General features: G+C 34.0%; 4 protein-coding genes across 4 annotated transcripts in view; 2 read left to right on the forward strand and 2 right to left on the reverse strand.

Annotated features, from left to right (window-relative positions):
* Positions 1-174: 174 nt before the first annotated feature.
* LOC100185701 (transmembrane protein 179-like) lies at positions 175-3,756 on the reverse strand. Its single transcript, XM_002130674.4, has 5 exons — positions 3,569-3,756; positions 2,619-2,787; positions 2,088-2,216; positions 1,692-1,776; positions 175-1,292 (listed from the first exon to the last, which is right to left on the reverse strand). The coding sequence occupies exons 1-5, from the start codon at positions 3,693-3,695 to the stop codon at positions 1,119-1,121; spliced, it is 684 nt and encodes a 227-aa protein (XP_002130710.1). The 5' UTR covers positions 3,696-3,756; the 3' UTR covers positions 175-1,118.
* A 2,813-nt stretch (positions 3,757-6,569) lies between these two features.
* LOC100187330 (calcineurin subunit B type 1) lies at positions 6,570-10,804 on the forward strand. The gene is made up of 6 exons (XM_002130729.5): positions 6,570-6,726; positions 8,435-8,474; positions 8,724-8,900; positions 9,490-9,549; positions 9,843-10,027; positions 10,479-10,804. The coding sequence occupies exons 1-6, from the start codon at positions 6,724-6,726 to the stop codon at positions 10,524-10,526; spliced, it is 513 nt and encodes a 170-aa protein (XP_002130765.1). The 5' UTR covers positions 6,570-6,723; the 3' UTR covers positions 10,527-10,804.
* LOC100183333 (mediator of RNA polymerase II transcription subunit 29-like) lies at positions 10,698-13,102 on the reverse strand. Its single transcript, XM_026836752.1, has 5 exons — positions 12,921-13,102; positions 12,242-12,405; positions 11,788-11,846; positions 11,330-11,417; positions 10,698-11,041 (listed from the first exon to the last, which is right to left on the reverse strand). Exons 1-5 carry the CDS (start codon positions 13,045-13,047, stop codon positions 10,823-10,825), a joined length of 657 nt encoding a protein of 218 aa, XP_026692553.1. The 5' UTR covers positions 13,048-13,102; the 3' UTR covers positions 10,698-10,822.
* Positions 13,103-13,319: 217 nt separating this feature from the next.
* Positions 13,320-16,106, forward strand: part of LOC100180984 — a 4,324-nt gene continuing 1,537 nt past the window's right edge. The window contains exons 1-6 of the mRNA XM_026836749.1: positions 13,320-13,433; positions 13,546-13,678; positions 13,902-13,957; positions 14,134-14,235; positions 14,488-14,707; positions 15,057-15,619. Coding sequence (XP_026692550.1) covers positions 13,919-13,957; positions 14,134-14,235; positions 14,488-14,707; positions 15,057-15,517 — 822 coding nt within the window. The 5' untranslated portion in view covers positions 13,320-13,433; positions 13,546-13,678; positions 13,902-13,918 and the 3' untranslated portion in view covers positions 15,518-15,619. The remainder of the gene's footprint in view (positions 13,434-13,545; positions 13,679-13,901; positions 13,958-14,133; positions 14,236-14,487; positions 14,708-15,056; positions 15,620-16,106) is intronic.

A 16,106-nucleotide genomic window follows, 5' to 3' on the forward strand; every position in this document is an offset into this window, starting at 1 on the left:
GTTTACTACCAAACTGGACGAGAAAACTAAGCAGATGTCCCATCTCTCCCTTACTAACTCATAAGCTGGCACAAAGTGTATGAACACCCGTGTTATAACGAATGTCATTGCCACGCCGAGCGAGGATAAAGTAAGTTACATTCATTTATTCGTGCAATTAAAAACTCTTGATTGACCTTCAGTTCAGACACATTTGTTTATTTTAGTAAATATTTAGAGAAGAAGAAAGTTTCAAACTGCGAAACAACAAGATAACATATAAGCCTATGATATTTAATGCGGTATAAAAATGAGAACATGAGATACAATAGAAATAAGATAAAAAGAAAAAGATCGACTTGGTAAATAAAGCTTGGTAAAAGAAGATTCTCAAAATTAAGTGTTTGTTCTTTCTTTAAGTTGGAATAAGAGCCTTTGAATGTTGTTAGTTTTGAAACGCACACTATTAAAAAAGCGTCAACAAAACCAACACCTCAAGTTGTTGCAACTTAAGATCCATATTCAGATTTACATTTTGTTAAAAAAATTGAAAAGCACAATTAGATTACCAAACACCCTAGGTGAAGGATGTCGTCTAGTAAGGCTCAGGGTGTATTATAGGCTCCCTGGAGCAAGTTTTGTTTATATATCATTGCGCAATAAATTGAGGTGTCAGAAATTTGCAACTTAATGAAGAAGCATGGAATGGGTAAAGATAGAAACACTGCATCATCCAATTTGTAACTATCATAACATATATTATAACTCCCTTTACATATCTATAATTAAAATATATTGAAAACACCTCAAACTTAAGTGGTAATATAGGGTGTTCGGAAAATCACTGTGCACTTGTTTATAAACAGACATGTTTTATTATAGAATCCAGGAGGTAAATATGAATGACAAGTATAAATGATGTTGAAAGTGACCTCCGTTAGCATTAATACAGGCTTGGACCCTTCTTATTTTGTTTCTAAACACCTCAATTAGCTGCTCCCTTCGCATAGGCTAAAAATTGCTGTTATGAAATTCATAGAACAGTGCTCAGTGACTTTCCGAACACCTTGTATATTAAAGCACATTCAGCGACCACAAAAGAACTTCAATAGAATGATAAAAAGAAAGGTAATTTAAAGTTACAGAACTTGACCACCATCAGCACGCGAGTATTTGAACCTGTTGCTCAATAATGTTCGTTTCTCGTAAGCCAACGAATTCAACAAATCATCATTTTTGTGGTAATAGTGCACTTTTAGAAAAGCAAGAACGCTTGATATTAACCACACACATAAACTGCTCCAGCATCCAACCTGGTGGATCAAAAAGAAATAAATGAATGGTTTAAAGTTTGCTTTGAATAACACTGTATGGTGGGGTATCTGCCTTTAATGGTAACTAAAAAAGTTAATTTATCAATTAGCTTACTTGGGAGTAAAGAACAAAATAAATGAATAGTTTGATTTAAAGAAGATAAAACTCCACGATAAAATATCTCCTTTTTATAGTGAATGGTAAATTAAATTATAATTATATTTTTATTGTAATTGTATTTAACTTAATTAGGTAACCACATACAAAATACAGGTTGTTTTAATTCATTTTTAGTGTACCTTGCAACAAAATGACAGTAATATTGTTACAAGAAAAATAGGAAACAAAAATATTAAATATTCTAAACAATATTTTATCCTAGTAGAATTCAAACTTACTTGTAGCGCCGACATCTGCGTATAAAAGCCATCGCTGTTTATGCCGTAAACCTTTTCTAAATCACTCAGGTCTGCTAGTGAACACCTGTGTAATAAAAAAATCAACAGAATGTGAATATGTGATTATGGAAAACATATATATAAATATACCTAAATTTAAAAATAACAAGAAAAAAATGAAAACCACAAAATATTACATGAATAGTATAAGAATAATATAAATACCCTAATGTACCACTGTGGGGTAAAATGGAATATCATCAGTACATAATATCCCATGTTACCTAATCATGTTTTTAACAAATAATAACGTTTTAGAATAAGGAAAAAGGATTGAAAACATTACCCCACCCTAAATTATAAAACCATAAATTATAAAGAAAATGATAAGATCACCTGTATTTATTTTCAGTTATAGTTTCACACCATTCATCATAACCAACACTTGATATAAGAGAAGCAATTAACATGGCTATGAACACAACAGCATTTAATAGAAACATTATGAAAGAACCGAACGGTGCTCTGAAAAACACAATCAGTTTTATTATACCATGCAAATACCAAAGAAACAGAAAAAATGAACGTTACTTGTTAATCCTCTTATGGCGGGGTAATGACAACTGTTAAAACACGGTTGTTTGGTTTCATACACCTCATGCCCAATATGTAACTTTGTTGGTCATTTATGGGGGATTTTCTTTTGGATGTAGTTATATAACACAACATTTGTATAAAGATATAATTATAATAATATTAACTTAATTTGTCTCTTCGAATACTGTAGCAAAGATTTTAAAAAATTTTAAACGAAAAGACAGAATATAGCGACAAAACAACATTTGTTAAAAGAAATTCCATTAAAAAACATATTTACATTTAATTTGAAGAAAAACGCGAGGCCGGTACACCTAGCAGACAAAGTACCTGTCATGCTCCTTGTATACAAGAACACATGATTGCCATATCAAGACAGCAGATGCAACCAATGTAGTCACCCCCATGTATAAGATGTAGTTACAATTGCTACTATTTCCCCAACTGTGCAACATAAACACCCCATGTTCGGAGGATGAGGTGGGTGTGGATAAGTTACCTGTTGGATAAGATGGGTGAATGTATTTTATTTATCCTTGGCAGGGCAACGATAGTCTATATAACAAGAGTGTTCTGTTTCATACACCTGGTACCTACTTACAAATTACCATGTATGCAACTTATTTATGCTCGCATGGCGGGGCAACGACAGTTGTTATAACACGGGTGTTCTGTTTGATACACCTCGTGCCAGCTTACAAGTTACCACCTATGTTTGTGGATGATTGTAACTTATTTTTCGTTATAACATAGGTGTCTTGTCTTATACACCTAATGCCTACTTACTAGTTACCAGGTATGTAACTTAGTGGGTGATTGTAAGTTATTTATCCTATCGTGGTGGGGCACAGTCCTTATAACACGTGTGTTCTGCTTTACACACCTCTTGCCCGCTTAAGAGTTAACATGTGTCCACGTATGTTACTTTGTGGGAATTTTTTTAACGTATGGTTGACAATTTAGATCATTTATAAGGGACCGCCAATAGTTACAGCGATGCCTAACAAGTGTCATGCCATAAGACACATGTCTATAAAATTATGTATAGTAGAGTGGGGGAAGATGGGCCCCTTTTAATTCTATTTTTCAGAGCCATTTAGTCATAAACAAAAACATATAAAGAATTATAAAACTGTATCCTTAATCCTCACGACTTCCATACACCGTTAATAGTTAAAACACGATTAGGATATTTAAATATTATGTGCAGAAAATGTCCCGTCTTCCCCAACTCTATAGTATATTATGTCTTTATCAGATCCACATAAAACATATCATACCTTTAGCGTAGAGTAAACAATTCCCTTTAAAATGTTCCATATTAACGCTGATGGGAATTATAATCAACAACGACATAATTAGAGAACAAACATACGCGATTAAAAACGTCTTTGGAGACGGATTCATAGTTTTTCTTTTATTTAGACAACTGCAAAATCCTTCGCTTTTAATTGCATACAAAAACCTAAACAAAGTTAAAAGTCTTGACAATTTTAACTCCCCGTCTTGTCCTAATTGAGGGAAACCACCATAAAAAGCAGGAAGTCATCGCACAAATTAACTAAAGCCCGACGTTCTACAAAATTACAATAAATTAACTTGATTTTGGTGAGTAGTATTGTGAAGAATGTTTGTCGTGAAATATACCAATAATTTTATCCGTATCGTTCCAAAATGTAATTCGTCGCGTTCTTGTGACGTAGCTATAATGTGTTTAACATCATTCTTGTGTAAAGGGAACGGGCTACCAATCATTTCTTTATAGTGCTTCTGAAGCTTTATATGTGTCTTGTATGATACATAGACAGTAGGTATTAAATTTCGATATCGCGTGGCAATCGTTATAACACGGATGTTCTGTTTTATATACATCGTACCCGTTTGCGAGTTACTTTTTCTCCTGCATACTATGTTTATGCGTACATTGCTAAAACATTTCGCGTAATTGTTTCAAAAGTTCATTATTTTTAAAACATGCAAAATAATACATCAGTTTTTTTATTATTCGAATATTTGTTGTATTCCTTCATTGTTTCGTAACAAACTGCACCAAATCTTGAATGAATTAATATTCTTCAATTATTTCTTCAAATTCCTTGACACTCATTCTGATCTTTGGTGTTCCAGCTAAAATAGAACGAAGGAAAGACGTTATAACACGGCGATATGTTTTATACACCTCATGTTCCCTTACAAGTTACGTACAGCATTATTCGTTCTCCAATATTTTACATAAAGAATATTTGCAAAAATGTTTTCAACGTCTTTATTTTATTTTTTCCATGCTGTCATAAGTTAAAGTCTATATTGTAGATAGACAGTTATATAAGTTCAAGCGTGGATCTTGAATAGAACGCTCGTGACTACTGCTTTATATATAAGACCGTAACTTTATCCTCACGTGGCCAGAAAACGACAGTCGTTATATACACGGGTATTCATACACCTCGTGTCAGCGTTACTTTGTAGGTCATTATTTTTTTGGTGGATTTTTTTTCATGTGTGGCTGCAGATATTTTGGACCACCCATCATAGTGACCACTAGGCTAGAGCAACAAGCTTATTAATATTCAACTTACAATTGCAGTAACGCGTAGGGTTGGAGCAAGGCCCATTTCCCGGGGGAATGGCTAGCGTACCGTAGTTGCAGGTAAACTTCGGTTGGAAACATACGAAGGGACCTAGAAAGAAATGTTAACACCTTAAAGCGATTAATTACGTTAGCAGTGTATAGTATAGTGGAGGAAGATGGGACACCTTTATATTTCTTGTCCCATTTGGTAGCAAACAAAGATATATCAAAGAATTATAATATCGTATCATCGCAACTCCCATAGACCGTTGTTAAATATAGTAGTGTGGGGAAAGATAGGACATATTTTCATTCCATTTTCTCGTCCCATTTTGTAGTAAACAAAGAACATTCAAAGAATTACTAAACCGTACCCTGACGACTCCAATAGACCGTTGTTAATTGTTAAAAAAAACGATTAGGATATTTAGATATTGTGTGCTAAAGGTGTCTTCCCCCACCCTGCTATATTAAAACCTGATCCGGATTATTCGATATTGTGTACTAAAAGCGTGCCGTTTTTCTACCCTACTATATAACTGTATTGATTCTACCCACCCCGGTAACTCTCAATCGAAGCAATCAGAGCACATATCACCAAAACAGTTAGAGAAAATTTCACCGATGACATTATAAATAATAATTCTACAAATTCTAAGAACTGTTAACAGCACAATTTTTTGAATACTTTTAGCGAAGTGCATATTTAAATGCGTTAAAATATAAAAACCAATAACGGCCTATTTTAAACGTTGCATAGTGGGCAGTAGTATCCCGTTATCTACATAAAAAAAGGAAATAAGCACCAATACAAGTTTCCTTCGTCTTATAGATGTTGCAAATGAACATTAACACCGCGACGACGCAGCAGGAAATGAAATTTTACTTGACAGCGAACCTAATGAGGATTAATTAAAAACAATTTTCCTTCAATTTTAAATAGGAGCCTGAACCGGTTATGTGTTATGCGATACTTTCTGTTTGTTAGACACTAAATAATGTTGAATAATTGCTCGTTAATAAATTTATAATTTGGACAAAAAATCCCAATTAGGCACTTATGTAGCTTGGTGTCATCTGTTTATTTTTACAGTGTTTCCATTTATTTATTTTTTTACATAATAAACAAATAAGTAAGGGAGTTTACTACTTAACAAAAACTACCGTAGATAGATTATAGCGCGAAAACTGTTTGTGTACAGTAAATCACAATACACTTTAGTTTGTTGGTGAACGTTTTGAAGACCATTTCAACGACCGTCTGTGCTTGTGTTCATTTCATATTAATATTTTACTTTGTCGTGCAAGTTAGCGTACTTGAGACTATCATTTAGCATATATACCGTTGTACCTACATTATACAGCATTTTGCGCTAATGGTGTAGCTGTATCATTGAATAAATATATTTTATGTTAAATAATATGGTAATGTGTTAGTTTATTATGCACTAAACGTAAAAATAAACATATACACTGGGAGGCTACTTTATCTGGGTTTGTAAGGATGATATCATACAAGAAAAGTGTTACTACACATTATCTGCTTGTTCTATCTTGGTATAAATGCATTTATTTTAATATTTCAATGTTATTTTATTATAATTAAATATTTTTTGTTATTGCTTTACTTAAAAAAAACATCAAAAATTCTTTCATGTTCTCTTTTAAGTGATTTTAGTTGTTTTTATGACTTCTATGCACATTCCTAAAATATTTGTGGTAAAATACATTTAATTTGTATGTTTCTAGTGTTTCCAGGTTCATTTCTCACAGCATTAAACTTCATTTTCATATAAAATACGTTTTGCCTGAAAGGGAAACACTGTACAAGGATATTAACTCCGGAAATAAGAAAACAGCATTATGGTAAATTAATTATTAATTTACATTAAAAACAAACAAAAAACTTCCCCCTCTTTATCCCCTTTTTATACCCACAAAGAAAAAAATACACACGGAGTATCTGGTCTGGTAAGCCACCACGAAGTGTATAAAACAGAACATCTGTGTTATAACGACTGTTGTTGCCCCATGCGAGGATAGGGCAAGTTTCATTTATTCTCCTGAATAAATGACTAAAATGAGTATGCTACATCCTACGGGGTAATGGACTCCAATGAGCCAACTGTGGTATAATCCAACATTACATGACAACCTTGGGTGTTGCAATGTCACAACAAGGGGCCCGGAACTTTGGTCTAGTATATTTTAGAACATAAGTTCCGATATCTATAATTGGTAAATTTTTAAACAGATATATCACTGTTGGTTAAAGCTATTTTGTAATGCTTTAAATGAAACATGTTACATTTAACCCTGCCACTGCTGCTAGTTGCCAGGCAATTTTTTGTTGTTAAGTTTTTGCGTTTCTTAGGATTTTTATTTTCAAGAACAGCAAAGTTTGGTTTTTATTGTAATTTGTTGTGCACAATGGATTTAAACTTTTTGTATCACACAATGTACTTCCACTTCTGGTGTGCTTAATTTGTTTATATATATTATCCCTCACTCATAATGTGGATTACAATTTCACTAAGCTTATGTGGTTAAACTCAAAAGCATTAGTGTTGTTATTTTAGGGAAACAACAAGTTTCATTAGAAAAAGTTCTAGAGCGTAAAACCTACAATATTAATTTCCTGTTGAAGGCGCGGCCAATGCATACTGATACAAATCATTTCGCCCCAATCCCCACGCCATATTACTGATATAAAGTGCAAATATATTAATCAATATACATGTTTTATTCATCACAAATGGGCATAGTGTTGACAGGTTTTAATTAAAGTGATTTGTTTTGCTGCGTGTAATGAACAAGTTACTTCCCCTCTTGATTAGTTTCTGCCAAATCCATTGTTCCCAGCTTGGTTTCCCTTTAGCTGGTTTGGAATATATATAAATATATTGTTTAATATTTCACATAGGCTACAGCAATTGAACTAGTTTAAGTTTTAGGTTACATAGGGTATTAATTGTACTACACTTAAAATAACTTGAGTTGTATCCTATAAAAACAAATATGCTGATGTGGATATGCTAATGTAATGTATAATGGGCCTACAACTGGTTTGCACACACTAATGTTGTTGCCACTTCTCACTTGTCAACGTTTAATAACCACCGCAAATTATACTTTAGGTTAAAGCTAAAACATACCTGTATTTTATTTTTTGGCTGGATTTTACCTAAAACAAAATTTAAACAACGCAGCAGTGCTGATGCAATACTAGTCAATCCTGGTTGTTTATGCTAAGGGAGTTAGATTTGTAGGTATAATGTAGGGGGGCTATAGTCCCTTTAACTTTTAATCATTTATATATATTTAAACCACTCAGATTGAGACTAAAGTTTCATTCAATATAACTTTCCTCTCTAAAAGTTAAAAACATATTGCTGTTAAAAGCTTTTGCTTTTCTTAATGCACCTAACATTCCTATAACTATAAGTAATGTTATACATTTCCTAAGTTAGGTCATATTGTTTATCACTATCAGCAAAGGGTAGTGTATATTATGAATGAGTAAGTTAAGTATTCCTATTTCCTATGTTAAAATTTATTACATGATGTTTTTCAGGGAAATGATCTTACCATGCCGATGGAGATGTGTTCACATTGTAAGTAATAGTTGATATATTATATAATATAAGTGTAAGAATGTTGCTGTTTCTTATGTTAAAAAATAAACCTTTAATATCCATAAAGATCTTGTGCTACAAAAACTAACAACGAAACAAAAAAAACAGAAAAACCAACCAAATGTATAATGATGTTTTTGACTTTGGGCATCAGATCCTTACTTTTTCTTTACATAACAACTGTTCAATAAATATTAATTTAACATAAATTTTTACATTTTTTCTCAGTCGATCCTGATGAGATAGCAAGGCTTGGCAAACGGTTTCGAAAGTTAGATCTCGACAACTCTGGTTCACTGAGTATTGATGAGTTCATGTCACTGCCTGAGTTGCAACAGAACCCTCTGGTTCAACGAGTTATTGAGATATTTGACCAAGATGGGAATGGAGAGGTTGACTTTAGAGGTGGGTGGGGCAAGATATTTTTCGGGGTTAACTGAGCAATTCTGGCCTAAATCTTAGGGCCCATGGCGTGCCGCGATGTGGGACCTAACCCAGGAGCTAATATATTTATATTTTTGGGGTAATTTTGTGAAAAAATATTGTGGGAGGGTGATTTCTTGAATATTTACACATGCTGCATCCCCATGAAAGGACTTTTCAAAATATTTATAAACTAGACCAGATCATGGCATTTACGAATTACAGAGTTATTTTACTTTTGACAGTAAGCCTGTTACACCAAAATTTGCTTTGTAATATAATAGTGTGACATGTTACATCATTTTGGTTAAGAGTCTCATATTTTGCCTCACATAAGCAATACAAACCATATTTTGGGGGTACTGGGCCTATGGTGTGCCACGCCTCGGGACTTTACCCAAATAGAATAACAGCTAATATATTTTTTCTTAGTGAATTATTCAATCCATACATGGTACATAATTTGGTTAATAATTCATTCTTATGCCTTGAAACATCTCCATTAAGTGACTGTAAAGAGTTGTATTAACACAGTAAAACAGGTTGTTAAATTAGTTGTTGTTTGTTACAGAGTTTATTGAAGGAGTCTCCCAGTTCAGTGTTAAAGGAGATAAATCATCAAAGCTTAAATGTGAGTGGTTTTTATTTGAATTGTAGGTGCTTATGGCTGAGTTATTAGTTTAAATTTATTGACTGTCGTACAAAGTTGTGGTTACTGATAACTCCTAAAGGGGCACAAGGTGTTCGAAACAGAACACCCGTGTTATAATGACTGTTGTTGAGTTGCCATGCGAGAATAAAGCAAGTTACATTCATAATTCATAATTCATTAATTTGTATTTTTTGCATAAATAAGTATTTTTATAAACCTAAATCCATGTCAAGTAAATAACAACATAATAATGAAATTGATTTCTTTTCAAGTTGCTTTCCGTATTTATGACATCGACAACGATGGATTCATCTCAAACGGAGAATTATTCCAAGTTCTTAAAATGATGGTGGGGAATAACCTTAAGGACACTCAGCTGCAACAAATTGTCGATAAAACGATCATTTACGCCGACAAAGACGGTGATGGGAAAATATCTTATGATGAATTTGCTGCAGTAAGTTTAATATTTCATCTTATATATAGGTGGTGGGGAAAGTTGGCCACTAAACAAAGAGGTCATAGGTTCCAAACCTGGGGTGTCACTGGTAGACCTAGAATAAGGAAATGTTGTAACCGTGCCATGGTAGTAATTGTTGGGTGCTGAACGAAGAGTGCCAAACCTGGGCCCTGGGGTTTCAGGCCTGCTTTCATAGAACCGCACATTTAAATATTGCTTGATTCGCTTCCTCCCTGTATTAAAACGCTTGACGCCTGTGCTCTAGGCATGGGTCAGAGTGGGCTCATTACCCAAAATTTGTGATATTTACATAGTGCCTTGGTGAGTCCTAAAGTTTTTAAATTTTAAAAAGCGAAAAAAACTGTCTATAAACTACCAGTAAAAAAGGCAGATATTATTCAAAAATGTTTATTATGACTTCAGTATTGTAATTGTTACACCACAACAGGTTGTCTCCTCACTGGATGTTCATAAGAAGATGGTAGTTGATGTCTGATGTTGCAACTCAAAAAAAATAGATTATTCTTAAAGTTGTTATTCCTCATTAAGCATGTTTGAAGGCCACACTATTTAGTGTAATGTTGTGGTTTGAAGTTTTCTCAATTTAAAGTTTGTTTTGAGGTACTGAGTGCTCTTGCTTGGTTATTATTATACGATTTGACATTTTGCATGTTTGATATTTTATTACTGTTCAAAGGCAGTGTTGTAAATTGTTCTATTACATATGTATGTTTATGTACATTGTAAACTCAATATAGCTATGTTTTGTACCAGGGATTCGTGTCTTTTTCATCAGACAGGATGTGTAGTTTGATGCTCCTGTAGTTTTTTACAGCAGTTTAGCAACAAGTTTTGTATTTCTTCAGCACACTGTAGTTGGCTTTCAACTGTGTTGATATAATTCCCATATATCTGCGGTCCATTTGCATCATCTTTAAGGTTAACATTCCTCATAAGGGGAGTGTGTTGGATGCTTGCGAGTGCTTGGGATAACTGGTGGTGACCAAGGTTCTAAAAACAACATTTTATAAAAAATTAGACTTATAAATAATCCCATCTGATATAAAAATGTAGTGTATTTTTGACATTTCATTATACATATTCTCAGAATATCGCTCAGCCAGAAACACAGCATACAAGCGTTGGCATAACAGACTGAACCAAACTTATAATAACGTTAAGAAATAACGCTGTTGTAACTCAGTTTACTGGTCAGTAGTTAACAAGAGTATGTTCATGTAGTTCTTCATTCAGGCAGTTCCGACCAACATTGCATAGGATATTTCAAACAATACTTACAAGCTGTAACTCCAACTGATCACACAGGTTGTAAAAGTGTTCGAGACATTTATCAAATCTTGGTACATTGCTTGCGTCAACTACTTTCCTGCAATTAACAAGGTGTTCACTGTCAGAAAATGGGTGTTTCTTATACACCAGACACACATGGTGTATTTATGCACCCTATGCTCACTGTCGAGTTATAACATGGGTGTCTTCTTATACACCAGACACACATGGTGTATTTATGCACCCCATGCTCACTGTCGAGTTATAACATGGCTGTCTGATTATACACCAGACACACATGATGTATTCATACACCTCATACTCACTATTAGGTTGTAACACGGGTATCTCCTTATACAGCAGACACACATAAAATGTATTAAAGAGCACCAATGTATAATAACTTGAACTCCTTGTGTACAAGCCTCATTTTAAACTTGTTCATATTACCCACCCCCTGTACTTACTGCATGTCATCCACAGAAACACTCACAGCAAAGTTTTGACTTGCAACGGCCATAAGGTTCTGCAAAATAGTTCATCACTTAACATAAAACAAGTCAAATAGGTTTAAACAAGTTATACATTTCCAATAAAGGTGAATTTTAACATAGGCATCATGTTTTTAAGTTTAAAAAATATCATTTTGGAGCTAGGGGGCATTGTTAAAATACAGTTACACTCATAGTTGTCAAACAGGGAACCTCATTGATTAATGTGGTGAATGCAACATATTTTGGAACTGCTTGTTTATTTAGACACCCAACATCCCAAAGTGTGAAAGTAGAGTAACAGGATCTCACCTTACTTTGGCTGAAACTGACTGATCACCCTTAGCATTAAATATAAGCCGGAAAAAGTTCAGGAACCAATATTCTCCACAGACAAAGTAAGATAGTTTGAAAGTGAACTTTAACTTACTACTAAGGACTCTTTCAAGTGGGGTAAGATAGCTTTGGCGTTATGCACAGGATCCTTATTTTGAGCATTTCCTGCCGATGCTTGTTGTGTGTTTGATGATTGGTTTGGTAACCGTTGTGGGAAAGTACCTGCTCCTCTTAATCTCACATTTTGTACATTTGTACCTGGAAAAAAACATATAAAAAATATTTTATGTTTGTGGTATGTATTTATATATAGATATCTCAACATATATGGTGGGGTGGGGGAAGATGAGACATTAAAATATCCTGATCGTTTTTGGACAATTACCAACGTTCTATGGGAGTCGTGGATATATAGTTATAATTCTTTGAATGTTCTTTGTTAACTACAACACAGGACAAGAAGATAGTACAAAAAGTGTCCCATCTTTCCCACCCTATTATACAAGATTAATGACTTGTCTTAGGAACACAAATCTATAGTAAAAGTGTGCCAACCATTTAAACAGGTGTTAAGTGTTAATTAACTGTTTACCATCCCTAATAACTAGCGCATGTACAAGTCTATAATTCATTAGGATAGGGTGCATAACATAATTCAAAACTTACAGCGTTTTTTATAGATTGGTTAAGATTTAGTTTTTGTGGGATTTGCGTCCATGCTTCCTGAGCCAAGACCTATTTAATAAATAGAACAACAACTCAGTTAACCTTACCCATGGGTACAGCGGCCGGTGTTGGCATTCTGTTCATTGTGCTTACAATTTGTTGAGGTTGCGGGTGTCGTACGGGCATTATATTCTGCGGGTTTCCGCCCGGATTGCTAGTTGGCCGAAAATTCATTCTTAAATTGTTAACTCTAAATACAGTTGTATAAAAAAATAAAAATATAAAAAAAAAATTATAAAAAAAAACTCAACACAACTACAAACAACATGCATTGAAAGCAAAAGTTAAATCCCCCAAAGATTTTCCGTGTATAGCTGTATTTTGCGTATATTTCCCTTTCGAAGCGATGACTTTTAGAAACAAAACTGAGGTCATATACGACATCTAATTAAACAGAACAATTTTAAGAAAGACATAACCTGCATTTATAATCTGTCTTTGTGCATGTTGGACATGCTCCGCATGCATATAGATATATTATATATAAATTAATACATTATAATACAGATAATAAACCAGCGACGCGTCATACCGAAGATGGGAAAATCAAAGACAGTCAGGTTAGTTTTTTACACTGTTTTGTTGATAAATCCTTTGCGCAAGCATTTCTTCTAATTTACATAAGTGATGTAACTTTGAATTCAACATTCAAACAGTTTGTTACAATTCTAGTATCTTGATGAAGATGAACCAAAGTATTCAAAGCGACAAGTTGTGCAACCAACGCAGTCGTATGATCTACCTAACGATTATGATGATAATGACGAAGTTGACATCGATGTGGAGACCCTAATACAATCTGCAGGTTTGTCTTTAAATACAAGTCAGCCACAACCAAGTGGCCACTAATGGATTGTCCAAATTATTATTATTATTATATATCATCATATTATAATGGATTTACTTTCTGGAGAAGTCTTTAAATATAAAGCTTGGGTCTGGAAAAGTTTTGGGAAAAATGGTAAACAGTTGCCCAAAAGCAAGAAAAGGGCCTGTTTACAACTTAAATATTGTGTAAATATTTTTAGGTGGAGCAGATTCTTACATGAAACTTGCAGAGGAGAAAGAATGGGAAAACCCTGAGGTTCGCGATAATTAATCTATTTTAAAAGTTTGGCTTTTGTTATTACTTAAACGTTTAAAGGCTGATGGTGAAATTTTTAATAGTTTATTGTTCCTCTAAACGAACCTAAAATTATTTTTTGTGGATTTTGACAAGATATCTTTTAATAAAGCTTTACCGTTTTAAACATACAACAGGAATTGGATTATATGTTCTGCATTAACACGGAGGAATTGTCAAAATCATTTCAACACCTTACGTTGCTTGATAAATTAGGAATCTTAGCAAACCAACTTAAGGTAAAATTTATATTGGTTAAGTTTAAACTATGTCTCTAGTATCTAATGGGAAGTTTCTAGCTACCTTATTAATTGTTTAATTCTAAATATGGAATACCTTACATTTAAGTCTATCCTGGCCTAAATCCTAGGACTCACAGTGTGTTATGTTGATGGGATTTTGGCCTCAAGGATATAGAATGAAATGAAGAGTGTTTAGTTTGAAACTATTAGAATTATTTTAAAATTTTTAAAATTTAAACAATATTTCAGCCAGAATCCGGAAAAATTTACAATTTCAATCAAAACCACAATGATGCCAGCAGTGAAAATGAATCTTTCATTTCATTGATGTCAAAATATGTTATGGACGTCCCATGGTCAGTGTACGATGTTAGAGAAGTGGTTTCGGGTGAAGCCGGTGGAAAATGTAATGTTTCCATCTCAACTAGTGAATATGAAATCCCTTTATTTAAACCTAAAGAAATAAAAGGTATGGTCATAAGTTAACACTGATAAGTTATGTTATTTATGTACATAGTTTAGCTCTGGGCCTTAGCGTATTGGTAAATGCAACCCAAAAGTAATGAGTTCAATGCTCGGTGCTGCTACCAATATTGACATGTGTCTTTAAGCAAGACAGTTAACGACAATTGTACCAAACCAGTGGTCACTAATTGGTTGTCTAAATTGATAGTTTTCTCAAAGAAAAAAATAAAAAAAATAAAACTTCGTAACTAACATCTCCTTTTCTGTAACTCTTTTTACTGTTGTAGGTTTGTTAAGTAGAAGTATTTTTGCATAAATTTAAAATACAATAATTTTGTTATTTCACCCCGTAGAATCGGTGCAAACACCGGCACTGAGTAATCAAAGTAATGGTGACACAGCAAGTACTGTAAAGTCGAAAACAAATTTAAAAAAAGAGAAACAAACACATATAACGAAGACTGGACTAGACACCAACAAATCAACCACCAATAAAACCACAAATCAGCAAACTGCAAAACCGATCACTTCTACACAACCAAACGAAACGGACACTTCATTTATTTCACGAATAAATTTTAAACAAAACTTTGATCCAATTGGTCCATCAACATCACGTGATATGGATGTGAAGCCAACTGTGTCAGACGAGTTCGATGACGTACTTAACGACTTGCTTACGTCATCAACTGACGTCGCAGTAACTCAAACGCACAAGAGTATTGAAGAACCAAAGCAACCACAGCAAGTTACATCAACTGCAACGAACAATAACGCGCAAGACTTAGAAGATTGGTTGGATTCTATATTATAAATTATTCCCTCTTTGAATAAATAAATAAATACAACTCATTCATGGTTATGAACCAATCCGGGTAGTTATGATGTGATGACTTATGGTATTGAAACGTATAAGGTAGGGATGTGCCGAGCCGAGCCCGAACTCAAAAGCTCGTGCCCGAGCGTCTCCTTTTTTGACGCTCGGCGCTCGGCTGAAAACTGGGCCGAGCGCCGAGCCTAATGCTATAATGTTGCACGCGAGAGCGAAAATTATCAAAAATGAAAAAAAGTGAAGCTACTAAGAGATAACGAGACTGGTCAGCGTAGCTTTCTCTTTAATTGTTTTTCGTTCGTTGTGAATTTGCTCTCTCACAAGTAACAAATCGCAACGTCAGCAATTTGCGGTATCGAATTACAGCCGGTGTCGAATTACACGAGCGCCCAATGTTTTCGTATCAGCCAAAAACTCTTTAACTTTTTTATAATGAAATATTATAAATTGCTGCAACCACGGTTTTGCAACCACATGACAGCCCCCTTAACCGCAGACACGCACGCAACCAGAAAATGCTAAGACGCACACACACACGCGTTGCATTCAATATAACATTCCTTCGCTTGGA

This window comes from Ciona intestinalis, chromosome 11, assembly GCF_000224145.3.
Source record: "Ciona intestinalis chromosome 11, KH, whole genome shotgun sequence".
NCBI lineage: Eukaryota > Metazoa > Chordata > Ascidiacea > Phlebobranchia > Cionidae > Ciona > Ciona intestinalis.

Coding starts and splice junctions, on each gene's coding strand:
- LOC100183333 (XM_026836752.1), bottom strand. CDS start 13,047: ATGAATTTTCGGCCAACTAGCAATCCGGGCGGAAACCCGCAGAATATA. Junction 11,847..12,241: donor ACTTGAAAGAGTCCTTAGTA/GTAAGTTAAAGT, acceptor ACTATTTTGCAG/AACCTTATGGCCGTTGCAAG. Junction 11,418..11,787: donor GTTTCTGTGGATGACATGCA/GTAAGTACAGGG, acceptor TGTTAATTGCAG/GAAAGTAGTTGACGCAAGCA.
- LOC100187330 (XM_002130729.5), top strand. Junction 8,901..9,489: donor TGGAGAGGTTGACTTTAGAG/GTGGGTGGGGCA, acceptor TGTTTGTTACAG/AGTTTATTGAAGGAGTCTCC. Junction 10,028..10,478: donor CTTATGATGAATTTGCTGCA/GTAAGTTTAATA, acceptor ACACCACAACAG/GTTGTCTCCTCACTGGATGT.
- LOC100185701 (XM_002130674.4), bottom strand. CDS start 3,695: ATGAATCCGTCTCCAAAGACGTTTTTAATCGCGTATGTTTGTTCTCTA. Junction 2,788..3,568: donor TTGTTTACTCTACGCTAAAG/GTATGATATGTT, acceptor CTTATCCAACAG/GTAACTTATCCACACCCACC. Junction 1,293..1,691: donor CGCAGATGTCGGCGCTACAA/GTAAGTTTGAAT, acceptor TTGATCCACCAG/GTTGGATGCTGGAGCAGTTT.